The 16,660-nt window shown below is 44.8% G+C and overlaps 1 protein-coding gene across 1 annotated transcript in view; it reads left to right on the forward strand.

Annotated features, from left to right (window-relative positions):
* adamtsl3 (ADAMTS-like 3) overlaps positions 1 to 16,660 on the forward strand; it is a 242,284-nt gene that overhangs the window by 98,810 nt on the left and 126,814 nt on the right. Inside the window, exon 4 of the mRNA XM_030724142.1 lies at positions 12,371 to 12,498. Coding sequence (XP_030580002.1) covers positions 12,371 to 12,498 — 128 coding nt within the window. The remainder of the gene's footprint in view (positions 1 to 12,370; positions 12,499 to 16,660) is intronic.

A 16,660-nucleotide genomic window follows, 5' to 3' on the forward strand; every position in this document is an offset into this window, starting at 1 on the left:
GGCTGGCAGGTCGGACTTTGGACTCATTAGAAACGATTAAGCTCATTCCCCGGCTGATTGCAGCAGAGCCCTCACACCGGGAGACCTGGCCTCGAAATACCGCAGACAACTGTAAAAGCGTAGCTCACCGGCTTTGATCAGCAGCACGCTGTTGCCTTCGTGCTCAGCCCTCCGCTGTTTATCCAGCTCGGGCGAGCCGTGTTTACTGAGCACAGCCGATATTGTGAGCGTCCTCCCTCAGCAGGCTCCACAGACTTGTCAGTGACATCAGCAACAGGACAAATAACACCCTCTAAAGGCTGAAGGGCTCCGGACAGAAGCTGCATTTAATCACAGAGATGGAGCTGTTAGGCTGGCACTTTAGGCTGGCCGCCGAGTGAAACATTGATCTGTTTTTCTTTGTTGCCCTCACTCTGTTTTTGATTTTGCACTTTGTCATAATTGAGAGTTTTAAGACTTTTTGAAGCCTCTGGTTTGGTGATGTGGAAATTTGGTGCATTTCACTGAGGAGGGGGCGAGCTGTAAAGGTTCAAGTCGGGCTTCTGGCCATTTCTACATGTCGTCTCTTTCCTTTATTATTGTTCAAATTCAAGGCTTTGGCCCAGGAGATTGGGCTGTGTTGCCTCATATACTGTATATCCATGTTTGTTTGCATGCTTCCATAAATCACAGTACATATTTCACATTTTCCTGCAAAACATTGCATCAAGACTTTTGCACAGTACTGTGCACTCACTCGCGTGAGCGTTTGAGCTCGTGTGAGTGAGTGCAAATGTTTCATAAAGGCAGTAGAGTTGTTGCCTGAGGTTTGTATCAGCTGGATTTTTACACTAAATATTATTTTTACTTTTCTTTTCGTCTCTGGAGCTTGAAAAAGGCGACTGGACTTCTTTTTGTTTCTTGAAGACGTTTCACCTCTCATCTGAAAGGCTTCTTCAGTTCTCAACCAAATGGTGGAGAGACCCAGGTATTTAAACCCCTGTGGGCGTAGTCCCCTGGAGGTGGTTATGACCCTCTATTGATCATGTGCGTGAACACATGTGCCCAGGTGTGAAGGGGGCGTGGGTCATATTTAATCAGTGGTTTCAGTTGAAACCAATTTAGGACTCCGCTCCATTGTTTCCTGTGGCCTATTGAGGTCACTGGAACAAAGGTGTGAATGGGGGTTGAGACGTCTGGGAAGGGAGCTCAGGACAGCACTGTAAGCGGGGGAAAGTTGGTGACGTAATCCACCTCCTCTGTTCAATGATGGTTGTTCACAGTGGACATAGATGGCTTCTTTCACTCCTCTTTCAAACCATCTGTTTTCCCTGTCCAAAATGTGGACATTGGCATCCTCAAAAGAGTGCCCTTTTTCCTTCAGATGCAGATGTACTGCTGAATCTTGTCCTGTCGAGGTGGCTCTTCTATGTTGTGCCATTCGTTTGTGAAGAGGCTGTTTGGTTTCACCAATGTAGAGGTCCGAGCACTCTTCACTGCACTGAACAGCATACACTACATCGCTGATCTTGTGTTTGGCGGGTTTGTCCTTGGGATGAACCAGTTTTTGTCTTAGGGTGTGACTTGGTTTGAAGTATACTGAGATGTCATGCTTGGAGAAAATTCTTCTGAGTTTCTCTGACAAGCCTGACACATATGGGATGACAATGTTGTTCCTCTTGTCCTTCCTATTCTCTGTAGTTTGTGTTTGGCCTTCATTCCTGTGCATCTTAGCTGATTTGATGAAGGCCCAGTTGGGGTAACCGCATGTTTTGAGGGCTTTCTCAATGTGTGTGTGTTCCTTATGCTTCCCTTCTGCCTTAGAGGGAACACTTTCCGCACGGTGTTGTAGGGTCCTGATCACCCCAAGTTTGTGTTCCAGAGGGTGGTGGGAGTCAAAGAGGAGATACTGGTCTGTGTGTGTGGGCTTCCGGTAAACTTCAATGTTGAGGCTTCCATCTTCCTCAATAAGCACCGCACAGTCCAGGAATGGTAACTTGTTATCTCTGGTGTCCTCCCTGGTAAAACGTATGTATTTATCCACTGAGTTAATGTGACGAGTGAAGGCTTCTACTTCTTGGGTTTTGATTTTGACCCAGGTGTCATCTACATATCTGTACCAGTGGCTAGGTGCCACCCCTTTGAAAGAACCAAGAGCTTTACTTTCCACTTCCTCCATGTAAAGGTTGGCTACAATGGGAGACACTGGGGAGCCCATGGCACATCCATGCTTCTGTCTGTAGAATCCATCATTGTATTTAAAATATGTTGTGGTAAGGCAGAGATCTAAAAGTGCACAAATCTGATCTGGGGTGAAGCTGGTTCTGTTCAGTAAGGAATCGTCTTCCTGTAGTCATCTTCTGACGGTCTCCACTGCCTCAGTTGTAGGTATGCAAGTGAAAAGTGAAACCACATCAAAGGACACCATGGTTTCATCTGGATCCAGTACAAGATTCTGGACCTTGTTAGTAAAATCTGTAGAGTTTTCAATGTGGTGGGGTGTGATGCCAACAAGCGGTGATAAGATGGTGGCGAGGTGTTTGGAAATGTTGTAGGTGACCGAGTTTATACTGCTGATAATGGGTCGAAGTGGGACTCCTTCTTTGTGGATCTTTGGGAGTCCATAAATGCATGGAGTGGCTTCTCCAGGGTACAGGCGGTAGTAAGTGGGGCGGTCAATGGCTTTTTCCTTTTCAAGTTGTTGCAGGCAGCAAACAACTTTTTTCTTGTAGTTGCTTGTGGGATCACGTCTCAAGACCTCATAAGTGTTGTTGTCACTGAGGAGTGTAGTAATTTTGTTGTGGTAATCCGATGAATTCAGCACAACCGTGCACCTCCCCTTGTCGGCTGGCAGTATGGTGATGTTTTGATCCTTGCTTAGGGCTGTGATGGCCTTCTTCTCCTGAATGGTGAGGTTGGATGGAGGAAGTCTTGCACTGGAGAGAGTGGCTGAAACTTTCATCCTGATCTGTTCTGCTTCAGGATGAGAAAGTTTATTTCTTATAGCGGTTTCTGTTGCTGTGATGAGGTCTACTATAGGAAGCTGTTGTGGGGCTATGGCAAAGTTGAGTCCTTTGGCTAGCACATTTTCTTCTGGTTTGGTGAGGACCCTGTCTGATAGGTTCTTCACCCACTTTCCTTGGTTTCCATTGCTTATCGTGTCGTCCTGTTTGTTAACAGATGAATGGTATGCCTTGGTTTGCAGAGTTTGAAATTTACGTAGTTGTCTTTCCTTGCCTTTGATGTGTTGTGCGAGCTGGGCTTTGTCCACAAATGTAAAAACTCCAGAGACTACTATGACCTGGATGACTGAGAATCTACTCAGACATACTTTTCTTTTCCACTCGAGTTTTATTTTGAGCCACTGTTGTGTTAGCTTTACTGACTGTGGGGAGCGGACACAGACGTGCCACGCACCACTCCCCGTCTGCACTCTGAGGGTGCAGTCCCTCAGGAGTAGCTTATTGTCCGCTGCAGTCTCCTGTTGTGGTTTGGATGGTCTGAAATTCACCAGATACCAACATTAACCCTGCATGTTAAAAGCCAATGCTAAAGGGTACCTGTGCATTTAAATATGGTGCCAAGGAGTCCTGATCAAGTGTGCATACCTGACAGGTTGGGAGTGAGGCCGGCGGCGCCACCGATATGTAATTTGGCGTAAAGTTCATGATCATTTTACATATTTCTACAAGAGCAAACACAGAGGTGTTTTATGCTCTTTCCTTCCACATAATGAGCACTATTAATGTGTGGCGTATACGGAGTAACGAACCTGCTTTATAATATTCAGCAGTGTGGTTTTCACTCATTACTGTCTGTGACATGTGAGAAAAGATCTTTAGCTTCCGCTCTCTGACAGAGGCGACGATTTCACAACCCTTTAGTGGCACTGATGGATTACAATGTGCTCCAGGGTCGATCTTCTACGGTATAATGCCTGTGGATAATGAATTCTGCTCAGGTCTCTGAAAATGATTTCCCTCACTGAGGAGAGCGGACAGCGTTACTGTTTAAGCCTGAAAACCATCTAAAGTGTGAAAGCACTGCAGAGAACAGAGGCTTTACTGTCAAGTTTGCGCCTGAACTCGGTGCCTTTTAGAGAATAAACACATGAAATGTTTGTCTTAATGTTCTGCGTCAGTATTAGCGCGCCGCAGCGCAGAGCGAGCTTGAAGACGGTTGTCATCGAGCATTTCACTGCACTGTCCAATCAAACACAGGCTCACACTCCAGGCCATCATCGAGACCCTTCCAGCAGCATAACGAAGGGAGGGTTCAGGGTCACCTGATCCAGCCGGAGCTACAAGCTTCATCAAAAAGGAAAGATTTAAGGCTAATCTTAAAAATAGAGAGGGTGTACAAAGTATACAAAATACCTCGTTAGAAGGTTTCCAGGGTTCCAGGCCCTTGTGGTGTAGAGGTGTGTTTTAGTAATCTTGTAAATGATTTTTTTTTCTGGCATTTTTTATCCCGCAGAGATAGAAACATGAAACTTTCAGGGTTGAAAAACACATTTGAGCTCTGTTAAAAACTGCAACCACATCAATTTTACACCCACTCAGAGTGTCACAATCTCAGGACTAAATCTGGTTTCTGTTCTCTAACCGACTTTGATGTTCAGTGTGAGTCTGAGTAAACTGCAGCAGTTTAACGTCTGTGACGCAGAGGGACCGAGACGAGCAGCGGTGGAGGAAACTTTAAATTTTGGGATATGTGGCTATTAAAACCAAGTTATGGTTGTGTTTTTCCTCCCTCAAAGATATATATGAACCTTTGACCCACCTTTATGTTATTCAAGGACCTGTAACTTTAAACATTTTCACCGTATGAAGGTAAAATTTTCTGCACCTTGATTAAATATATTAAAGTGATTGAAGAAAGCTGATCCTGAGGGGGGGTCAGGTGAGAGGTGCTGGTTGGTTATTCATGAAATGACCCAGTCAGCACTCTCACTGCAGCCTGCTGGATCAATGTGGGCCACATATGTTAAGAAGACCACTTTAGGCGCTAGAAAAAAGTTTCAAGGCGAGAATCACACAAGGTCACGAGCAGGAGGAGGAGAGTGATGGTCGAAGAGCTTTCTCAGCTATGGTTGTACTTTTGTTAACCACGAGTAAGCCTGAGGCTCCACGGCCGTCTGACAAGCATACTTTCAGCTTTATTTTGCACCACATATACAACTCCCTTTCAAAAGGCTGCTAATACATAATACAGAGGAGCAGAAACCAGTGGACGCTTTAAAACTAAATCCTAAGACGGTACAGTCTGCTGTTTCACTGTGTTTATGGAGCTAAAAGCTGTGGAATGAGCCTTAAAAATTCCCTTAAAGTAAAGACTGGGATTTGCGTTGCGCTGTATGAGCATCTTCTGATTTAACTGGAACGAAATGTTTCCAGTGAGCTTCGCTTTCTAAGGTGGATTAGTCTCATATAAACTTTGGCGCATACGTGGCTGAATCGCAGACTCCTGCCACAGGCAGAATAAATTCTTGTAGCTTCAAGGATTTCAGGTACTTTGTATTTACCAGTATGGATTGAGACTGCACACAGCTACAATAAGGTAAGCCAGCTGGGAATATGTTAACTACACTTTAAAAGTCGCACATTGTATCCTGCATCCAGCACTCTCGTAGAGGGAGTCGGACAGTTTTTTTCTAATCCCATCCGACACCCTCCAATCTCAGTACACAAGCTGAGATTAATACTGCTGGCTATTTTCCCTCCCTATGAGCTCCCACAACCAAACAAAGTGATGCAAGGCTGTTTACCAGCTCTGAAACTCTGCAGGAGATCAAGTGTGAAGCAACCTAATAGGATTTGCACTTGTACATGTTTCATGATTCCCAGACAAAGAGGAAAATCTATGATGCAATTTGGGATTAATGGAGGAGAAGAAGGCACAAAGGAGTCAATAAATAAGTGAATGAGGGGATTATTGAAAGAATGAATAAATAAAAGGATGGAATGACCCAACAGAGTGGCTCTGTTTGTTTATTTGGCTCCTTACCTTTGCCTACCTGCCTTTGGAAGCTGTCGGCCTGCCTTCACCTGTGGTCGTGACCTGTATGCTGTGACCTAAAGATTGGGGTTGTAGATTCAGGCAGCTGAAACTAGTTTCTGCCGTAGGACGGCTGAGCTCAACCTTAGCGATCAGCTGAGAAATTCAGACATTGTGGAAATTTTTCTTTGTTTTATTTCTGCTGTAAAGTTGGATATTTTAACGTGGGAGTCTGCGGGGACTGACTCACTGCTGGACTGCAGCATTTGGTGCTTTGGCTACACTATCTGGACACAAGTATTGGGCCACACCTCTTAATCTTTGAGCTCTGGTGTGTTCAGACCCACCCTGCCACAGGTGTATAGAATCAAGCACCTGGCTGTGCAAGTCTGCCATTGCAAACCGAGCGTGGTGCTGTGCCAGGATGCTGCCGCTGCAAGAAGTCAGTTTGTGAAATATCTTCTCTCTGGGATGTTCTGTAAGTGGTGTTACTGCAGAAGCATTCAGGAACCACAGCAGCTCAGCCACAAAGTGTCAGACCACCTACAGTCAGAGCGAGGTCACCGAGTGCCGAGGGTGCTCAGAAGTCACAGGTGCTCTGCTGACTTCATAATGGCAGAGCTCCAAACCTCCTCTGGCATTAACATCAACACACAAACTGTGTGCCAGGAGCTTCATGGCCGAGCAGCTCCTGTAGGTTTAATGTGAAGGTGCCCCCCCCCCCCCGTACTTTTGTTCATGTAGTGTACTTCAGTCCCGGAGGTTGGCCTACAGCGACAGGGTTGGTCATCTTCCTGCTGTGATCCTTCATAAATGTCTTCCTTCGGTTTATCAGTAAGGATATAACAACAGCCTGAATCCAGTTATCGGTTTGGGAACCTCTATAATTTTATGCGGAGCCACTTATGAACCCGTATAATTTGAGGAGCACCGGTGGAACTTGGACTCACCGACTACATTATTGTTGAAACTTCATTTTGGGAAATTGAGAAATACACTGTAGATGCCAAGGTCATCTGGGTTGTCAGTGGACACAGCTTGCTGATACTGAACTATGCAGAGCTCACACACAATGAGCCCCGATGGCTATCCGGGCCAAAAAAGCCTTGGCTGGACAGATTCTCCTCATGCCGATGTTATTACTGTTGGAGGTCTGTGATGGCTGTTAGCCGGCTGAGCCCGACAACAAAAGGTGGTTTTATCCTATTAGCAGAGTGTTAACGTGTCTAATTCCACTCGAGCTGTTCAGTCTGTCTCTTTGGAAGAGGCACGAAGGGAAAAGCAAGAGAATACCGAGATCCAGTGCAATGCCAGGGTCTGAGACACACACATCAGAGCTGTGTATGTGGGTACGGCAAGACCAGGCTGAACCCTTAAAGCGTTGTCCTCTGCCAGCTCCAGTGTGAGCCAGTGATCTCAGGCGGGGGAGGCAGGCTGAAATGAAACCTGCAGAGGCATGTCAGAAATGTTAATTCTGGTTGACCAGGCATAAATAACATTGTCAGAGGAATTAGAGTTTGTTCCTGTTCTGTGAGTTTTACTGACACACGAGGAGCTGTTTCAGTGGAGGGCCTGCACTATCACTGATACAGGAAAAAAGCTGCTGCATGAATTTGTGCTTTGACTGTTGTTCTGGTGGCACACGCAGTGGACCACAATCTGAAGGTAAAACTTTATTAATCCTTGCAGGGAAATTGCTTCATAACAGCTGCTCAGGACTGTGGAAGTTGTAAAATTATACAACTTCAGCAAAAAGCTGAGGAAACTGGATGAGCTCAGGACCAAAAGGACATGCTGTGAGGTTCAGCAGAGGATTCTGATTTCCTCCCCCTTTGTCCTTGAGAGTTAGTGCATACAGATTATCCAAGTTGGATCCAGCCCCAGGTCTGTGACAGCCTTCTGAATACGTTTGTTGAGGATTTTAGTTTTGTCAACCACAAAGTATCTGCACACGTCGAAAAAGAGTCGGCGCCGGCCGTCGATGGAGAGCAGCAGCAGAGTTTCTGTTCCGCTGCACTTTGCAGTCCAAGTGGGCTCAGGATCCCAGGTATTGGTCTCAGCTCTCTGTACCCTGAAGGAGAGAGGAGTAGTGGGAGTCCTGCGTGTCTCTGACTCCATCAGCAGCTCCTTTTGTTTAGCTGATGTTAAGTTTGGCTGGTTCAGCTCACACCAGAACACTAAACTGTGAAAAAGCACTTTGGAAGGCTCAGCTCTTTCCCTCTCTGACTTCCAGTATTTTCCATAAATACTTCATTGTGCTTCATTTTTCCTCTCACACACACACACACACACACACACACACACACACACACACACACACACACACACACAGGCACCACAGGGTCTGTAGTGACATCACTGACCCAAGGAAGCCAATTTTCCTATTTTTGGTGACACGCAGCCAGGAAAACTCTCTCTCTTTCCGCCTCTCCCGCTCTCTATCAAAGTCTCACTCTCTGTCACTCCCTGTCTTTCATCTGAGCTTTTAACACAGCAGATAAGATAGGAGAAAGGTCGGCGGGGGGTGGGGGGTTGTGGCTGGAGCAGCTTTGTGTGACTGCTTGCCTTAAACACGAGCCTGTGAGGTAATGCTACTGTTTCGCGTCCACAGAGGGCGAAGCGGTGCCTCTCCGCGGCGTTCCAGCAGAGCGAGAGCTGCTGACTAGCCGGACTCCTTTGCACTTTAGAGAGTGCTCCCACTGGGATGACACTGTGTGGATGGATCACATTTGGGTCTAGTCAGGCTTGCTTTGAGTAAGAGGATTGGATTATGTATAATTCACATACATGTATCTTGGCCTGTCTTTTTGTGTCATTTTTGCTATGTAATGGTAAAATATCGAGTGCTTGGAGTTGTAGCAGTTGAGGTGAAACATGGAAGCATAAGATAAAAAAAAAAAAAGAAGACCCTGAGTTTGCAGAGCTCACCTTCCCAGGATGTTTCTAGAAGGACTCTCAAGGCCTACTACTGGAGTACAACTACAGGCAGCCTCCTGCATGCTTCTTCCAGTCAGCTCTCATGCTGACACGGTGCAGGATTTATGGCTGTGATTTCCTGCTGTGTGGTACATGTGAGAATGGAAAACTGGCAAATATTCCCTCCCGATTCTCCTGAAATTGTCAGAAGTTTACATGTGAAAATGGCTTTAGAATATAATATTAGAGCAATATGAAAACACCACATAAAATAATATGTTTAAATGTAAGTAAAAATCAGTCGAATGGGGCACAAGAACACTTTTATCTACAAAGGTTTTGCTTGATCAGGAATTCTGGTAACCTTCAACATTTGTGCCCCTTCAGCAGAACACAGATACCTGGAAATATTCGTGTTAACTGGGAAAACAAAACAAAGCAGAGTTCATGTATTTCCTTCACTTTGTAACATCTGTATTCATTTTACAGCAGCTGCTTTCCTGACGTGTTGTCAGTGAGGCTGCGATTCGTTAACAGTCCCATCCTTCTGCTCCGAGCGATTTATTGATATTCAGCTGTGGGTCGTCAGCGATTTTAAAAGCTTTGAGCTGCGACCTTCAGACTCTGACCACTTGTCCCTCCTCCTTTTATGAGCAGGCGCCAAATAGATGTTCTTTCTATGGTGCTTTTCTGCTGTGGGGCTTTTTAGGACCCCACAAAGAGGAACAGCAGGAGTCCGGAGGCAAATTTTGCCCAAAGACATTTCTCTGTATCAGGACTCTGCTCCTCCCACAGGGGGAACCCGTATCCACTGTATTTGAAACGATGCAGGGCCTGCTCACGCTCACTGGCTGGGAGAGCCGTAATATTTTCTACTGCGTTTATCCATATTCGCATTTCCAGTTGGAATCCTTGGAAATCTCACATTTAGACTGTGTTTCTATATCTTTTCCTTATTAAAAAAAGACAAACAGACATTTTGACTTTTCTTATTATGAGGTAAACCTTGTGACATTTGTAGTGTAAACTGAGCAACATGACATACAGTGTCATCAGTGGGTTTTCCTCTAATGCTGATAGCGGGCACAGGAAGTCCAGGGACATCCACATGCCTGCAGGAAATGCTGGGACTTGTGCAAAGGGCCATCGTTCCCTCCTCCTTTCATTTAGGTTGTAATCCTCAGTTTTCTGGTATTGCTCTCATATTCAGAGGTATCTTCATTGTGATTTCTGTGCTTCCCGTCTGCGTCTTTGATTGTGTGGATTGTTTTTTATCCTTCTTTCAGTTTACTTCCTGTTTTATTTCAGTTTTGTTTGTTTTTTACTTCCCTGTTTTCCTGCCTGGTTTCTGCGTTTAATGAGCTCACCTGTGTTTTCTCCCTCAGTCGGCGTCTTCTCTCCACCCTCTCGTGTCTCAGTTTTCCGGGTTTTCTTCTGTCTTTCTCCTTGTTTTGGGATTTCTTTTGTACTTTGGATTTTTTTTTTCCAGTATTCTGGACCACTCATCATGCTACACTATTTATTGTCTCATCTGTAACTCATTAACAAACCTCTTCCCACTTAACTCCCTGTCTGTTTACCACTATCTGTAATTAGGTCCACCTGAAAAACTTTATTAACAATGTGACAGTAACAAAATGAAAGTGTCATTCATATTCCAGGATTAGTGCTAGCAGAGTGAAATGAGTTGTTTTCTTTGCCTGCTCGGGGAGGCTGAGTTATGCTAAGTGTCTAATGTGACAGAGTCTCGCTTCCATTACACGGTGGCTGTGAGAGGTGGTGAAAATGCAGCACGTTGAGCTGCCATGGGAACATTTTTAGGTGAAGATTCAGGTTTAAAAATGAACTCTGTCTCATTCTGATTTCATGTGTTGGAAGTGTTCTTGCTCAGCTCTGCAGACACACGTCAATCATCTGCGTTTCCTCAGTGCTGGAGTCTCACCGATCCAAACTAGAGAGAGCTAAACTTCTGCTGAGTTAGCCCACTGTGGAAAAAGAACTGATCTCTGCCAGCATGGCACACTTTCAGCATGTCCCTCTGAGCCTTTAAGCTTTTTTTAGCTTAAGCTTTATCAAGAATTTATCGTTGAGTGTTTCCCACACCTTCTGGGCACAGAAGAGCAAACATAAAGCCCGTGGCAAGTTCTCCTCTAGCAGGTTTGCTGAATTTCCAGCAATCAGAGCAGAATCATAACAGCTAGAAATGCATACTGTGATTCAATATAAACATATATTAAAACAGTTGTTTTACTGCTTTGCTTGAGAAAGGTCAGCCTACAAGGAGCTGGGGGTCAAAGCCTTTGAGTAGTAACGACTTCCAGCAGGCTCATGGTAGTGGGAAATACTCTGAAATGTATTCTATCGATTCATGTGCACGGGCATGTCAAATAACTACATATAGTAGATCATTTTCAAAAAGCAACAGAGCTCATTTTGGGTGACTGCAGAGGTGATGGTGGCGTTAGTCGTAGCTCTTTCACTGACCTTTAGTCCTGCGCAGCACCAGTTATAGACTGTGCATAAAAGATGGGTACAGTATCTATCCTCCATGAAAAGTAAAGATAACAAAGAAACCTGCATTCTCTCTAGTGTCCAGCAGGGGGCGAGTCCTCTGCTCGAAAAACGGAAGAAAATTTGCCTGCTGCTCAGTTTGATCTCTGAGCTCGATGAACAGTTTCCTGATGAGTTCATGGTTTCAAGTCTTACTGAAACATGATGTTCATTGTCATTAGTGCTCCATGGATGTTTTTCTTTTTTTTTAGGCCACCCCAGATGTCAGCTTCACCCTGGGTCTTAGGCCTCAGTCTTGTGGCTCTCTGTGTGGAATCACACAGATGGTGAAGCTGGGTGCTGTTTTAGGTGTTGCTGCCTTGTGATTTACAAATCTCTTCCGTGTGAGTGCCATCAGTTTGTCACTCAGATTTGTGACATCAACATCAACTACAAACAGGCTGAAATTTGGCAAAGAAACAAACAAACGGTGCTCACTTCCATCTTTTAAAACCTGGCTGTGCAGCCAATATTTTTAGAAATCTTCTTGTATTATTTTTAGATTGAGGGTCATTTTAACTCAGTTTTATTGGGTTTTAGGCAACAAGGTCCTGCTTAGTTTGAGGGAAAGTTGTGATGTTTAGCGGGTTGTGGTTTGGATTCAAATCAGAAAGCTCCAGTTTGTAGATTCCAGGGTGAGTCCGGCAGTGCAGGCATGAACGTTATCCTTTACTTTCAAAATTGTGCGAACTGTCTTGACTAAAATGAAAAATTGGGTCCATAAACTCCGCAAACAGTTGGATTGCATTTTATGACTGATTCCCAGATTGCTGTGAGACTGCTGTGTCGTTCATGAGAACACCGACAGGAAACCAATCAGACACGTTCTCAGCCTTCTTACAACCACCAAGCTTCTGTTTCTTCAGGACATGTTTGTTGGTCCTACACTGAAGTAAGTGACCTTTGTGCTCCTGTTTGTCCTTCTCAGGCGTCCAGGATGACCCGCTCAGATGAAGACAGGGACATCGGGTGGGATGCCTGGGGCAGCTGGAGCGACTGCTCTCGAACCTGCGGGGGAGGAGCCTCGTACTCTCTGCGACGCTGCCTCAATGGAGGGTAATCCTCATTTTCCATCTAACGAGACGCAGTTTGACAGTCTGTGAAATGTAGAAAGACTTTGTGGCAAAGATCTGATCATTAAAAAACCAAAAGACAAAATCCAGCCTTCAGTATGTGAGCAGAGCGGCTGCTCTCTGCTGGGGTTAATGAGACTGTTTAATGACTAAAACTGTCAAATGGTCAGGGCTGCAGATCTGCTCAACTCACACATCACATTTATCATGCCATGAAATATTGAAGAGAGGGATATTCTGCTGTTGTTACGATACCTGTTAAACAGATGTTTCCAGTCCAGTAAGTTCTCCGGCCTCGGTGAGTGTGTGCAGAGAGGAGGGTGTGTGGGCCACCATCAAATTACCATAATTCTGATTTCAAGCATTAATTATGCTCATTTAAAAGTTCATCATTTATTTTGGGGGTCTGTTAGAATATGTTTATTTGCTTTGATGTCTGAAATGCACGGCTTGTTTGTTTGTTTGTTTGTTTGTGTGCATACATCATAATTACATTAGATTAGATAAAACTTTATTAATGCCTTTAGGACGATTCTGTCAGGGAAATTAAAGGTCCAGCTTTTACAGATGAAATAGGCACGCAGACACAGCAGAGGCCACAATAAAGCAAACACGTGAATAAATAAATAAATAATAAACAGACAAGTTTTTCTTTATGTTGTGGTCGGACTCAGGCTTTTCCAAAAACCTTCATCTAAATCCAAACAAACTGTGAAATCTGGAAATAATTTTGAAAAAATATCAACTAAAATAAGTTGACTTTTTGTTTTACACAGGCCACAAACACAAACCCCCGTCTGGGTCCTGACACCAGCTCACCGCCTGTTTCCGCTTTAACGGGTTCCTTCAGAAGGGACTAAAACATCGGCACTGACCATCCTGGAAACGGGGATATCCCACACACTGTCAAACATTGGCACCTGCATCTTTAAGCCCCCAGTCCCAGCCCCCCCCCCCCCGATTGGTCAGCTCACCTGGCAAAAATGAGACGTTGGTTATGAAGCTTTTCTCTGAGCGTACCTGCAGCCCTCTGAGAGCTGAAGGCCATCAGGGGGCTGTCCAGAACGAGGAGGGTCTCCTGGAGAAGCCATTGTTTTACATCACAGTGATGCTACCATTAAGCATGGTCATGCTCAAATATTTCAGTACTCCTTAAATTATGTAAAAAATTAAGATATATTATTCTTTGTTTCTATTTTTTCTCAGCGATTTCCAACAAAACAGCTGCTAAGTTCAGGCTGTACTGGAGCACAGAGGAGAATAAGTGAACCATCACCCAGACCTTTTTATTGTAATTATCTCTCAGATTTACATACCAGGTATGATGGTAATGTTCATCACATTAGCTGTTCAACGTGTTAGCGCTGAGTTTACCTGGAGAGATCAGGGCTGCTTTCAGGTACCGTGGCAACTAATACAAAATTTTCAAGCTTTCTCTGAAAGCTCAAAAAAAAACCCCAAACACACTAAAGGGAAATAAAAAATGGCAAATATTGTACCCAGAGTAACCGTGCAGGCTGGGAACATGGCAGAAACTATAAAGAAGCTTCAGATGTGAAGGATTGGCTGCGAGCTGTGACGGAGCCCAGACGTCTGTATGGACCAGAGCAGATGGATTCTGGGAAGTCACAGTGTCTGGGCCGGTGCGTTCAGTGTCTTCCTCACACTGATAAATGCACCGAGTGTTTGAGTTTGGAGTCTGTGCTGTTTTTAAAGCCCACGGTCGTCTGTCTGTCTCCGCTCAGCCGTTTGTTGTGCAGCGTTGCCTGTTCAGGAAGTCATCACAGTCCGTCTGCTGCAGACTGCGTCCTGTTCTGCAGCCTCCTGGCGACGCATTTGTCTTCATTAATTCTGACTGCAGCTCTCTCACCCGTGCCACCGCTGAAGAATCTGCTGCATTCAACAGCACACAGTAAATACTCTCAGAGCAGAGAGGGTACTTACTGTTGTATTGACACCTTGTGGTTATGAGCTGCACGGAGGACTGAAAGAGAGATAAAAAAGGAGTAAATACACTATTCAAATCAGCCTTTGGGGTCCTCTGAACTGGTTTTAAGTTTCTGTGTTCTTGTATTTGTGGAGGAAAGCTTTTCTGCTGTGGAGCGTGGAGTAGAGCTGAGAAGGGGATGTTATGGGCCTTGGACGCAGGGATCTGCAGGACCAGATGTTTAAAAAAATGCTCTTGCTGGTTGGTGACAGAAATAAAAATTCTAGTCGAAATTGATTATTTATATGCATACATGGTATTAATGAATAATGCAAGTTGGCTGACGTTACACAGCCTCTAGCTGGCAGCACACCCCTCTCTCTTGATCAGAGAAGGTGGGAAATAAGAGTGATGACAGCTGCATGAGCCCGTGTGGTTCTGCAGAACTTTGATGTGAACACTCGTGTGTACTGACAAATAACCACACGACTGGCGCTAGCATTGCTAAATGCTAAATGGATATGTGTGTGTGTGTGTGTTTGTGTGTGTGTGAGAGAGAGAGAGAGATGTATAACAGTGCAAAGTGCCACACATTCAGGTGATTATGTCCAAATGAAATTTCATTACTGAAGAATCTGATCGTTTCAAATCGAAGGTCAAAGTTTCTCACTAAAAGCTTCAGTCTGAGAATGGACTGATCACATGTTGGCTGATCACATGTTGGCTGATCACATGTTGGCTGATCACATGTTGGCTGATGGTAACGTCCCATTTTTATTGGTTTATTGTAAATGTGAACAGTTCTTAAATAAAGGCTGTAAATCACCGTTCTGCTGGTTTTGTGTTGCTCTCTGAAACATTTCCTGTAATTCACACTGACAGTGCTGCTCATTTGAGTCCTCTACTTTTAGGATGAAATAACCACAATGAAGAATTATTTTTAGAAAATGCCACAATGCAGCCGAAGCTCAAATCTTGCATCTGCTGATCTGAATGTAAGGGCTGGCTGATCAATCTAATTTTCATTTCTGCTTTTGACTTCTGCTGATTATGAAAACACGATAGTCGTGATAAAGGGATAACTTTTTTGTCTTGTTTTAGTTCGGACACCACTTTTCTTTACAGCAGTGATGACACACAGAGAGCCTTTGGATCTACCTAGAACAGGGATCTGCCCGGCGACAGGCCTCCTCGCCCCCCCCCCGTCTGCCACTGCTGACAGACAGAAATTATCCAACAGGCTTTGAGGTCAAAAACACCTCCCAGACTGGACTTGGTCCTTTCCAAGCGACCTGCATCCACCTCTTTATTCCCAAATAAAACATTTGCTTTTCATTTAAATCAGGCTGTGTTTAAAGTTCAAGGACATCCCTTCTAAAATAGAGCATTGTTTTTTAAAGTCGAACAGTTGGAATCTGGTTAAAGTAATGAATAATTGTGTTAATTCATAAAGATTATTGACCATAATCAAACAGCCCTGCTCTGTGTTTGGCAGCACTTTTGGGTCCCTTGGGTGAAACCTCTCACCAAATCCTGCTGAGCATGCAGTTCCTGCTCTGCTGTTCTCATTAAGGCCTCCTGCAAAGTCCTCACCGATGATGATGCTGATGTCAGAGCGGAGTTTTATCAGTCTGATTGAAGTCTGGCGTCCAGCCTTCGGATGTCTGTAGATTGATCGTGTTTGGAAAAGGCAGACTAAGTGAGGCCTTAATCACAGCTCCCAGCGTCTGGAAGTGATTTCTTCTGATTTGTTCAGGCTTCATCTGCATGAGGAGATTCGCTCTCAGAACATCAACCAACAGGCCAGATGACAGGCTCGACCACTGCGTCTGTTAGACGACCAGTTTGACTCGTGGACATAATGAGTGAAGCCTGGAAGTTCATTTGTGTGTGTGTGTGTGTGTGTGTGTCTGTGTGTCTGTGTGTCTGTGTGTGTGTGTGTGTGTGTGTGTGTGTCTGTGTGTCTCTGTGTGTGTGTGTGTGTGTGTGTGTGTGTCAGACAGACACACACAGAGATATGTAGTGTTGTTTTGCCTCCTCTGGTGCCAGACTGAGTCTTTCTCTTTCAGAGGTCCATTAACTCCCACTCACTCAGCCGGTCGTTGTACAGCAACTGTCGGCTAACAGAGGACGTCTGTCCTCGGTTCGTCTGTCCAACTGCTGTTTAGCTCCTTGATAATGAGAAATAAGGTTCTGCATGGAAACATGGACAGACTGG

Source organism: Archocentrus centrarchus, unplaced genomic scaffold, assembly GCF_007364275.1.
Source record: "Archocentrus centrarchus isolate MPI-CPG fArcCen1 unplaced genomic scaffold, fArcCen1 scaffold_32_ctg1, whole genome shotgun sequence".
NCBI lineage: Eukaryota > Metazoa > Chordata > Actinopteri > Cichliformes > Cichlidae > Archocentrus > Archocentrus centrarchus.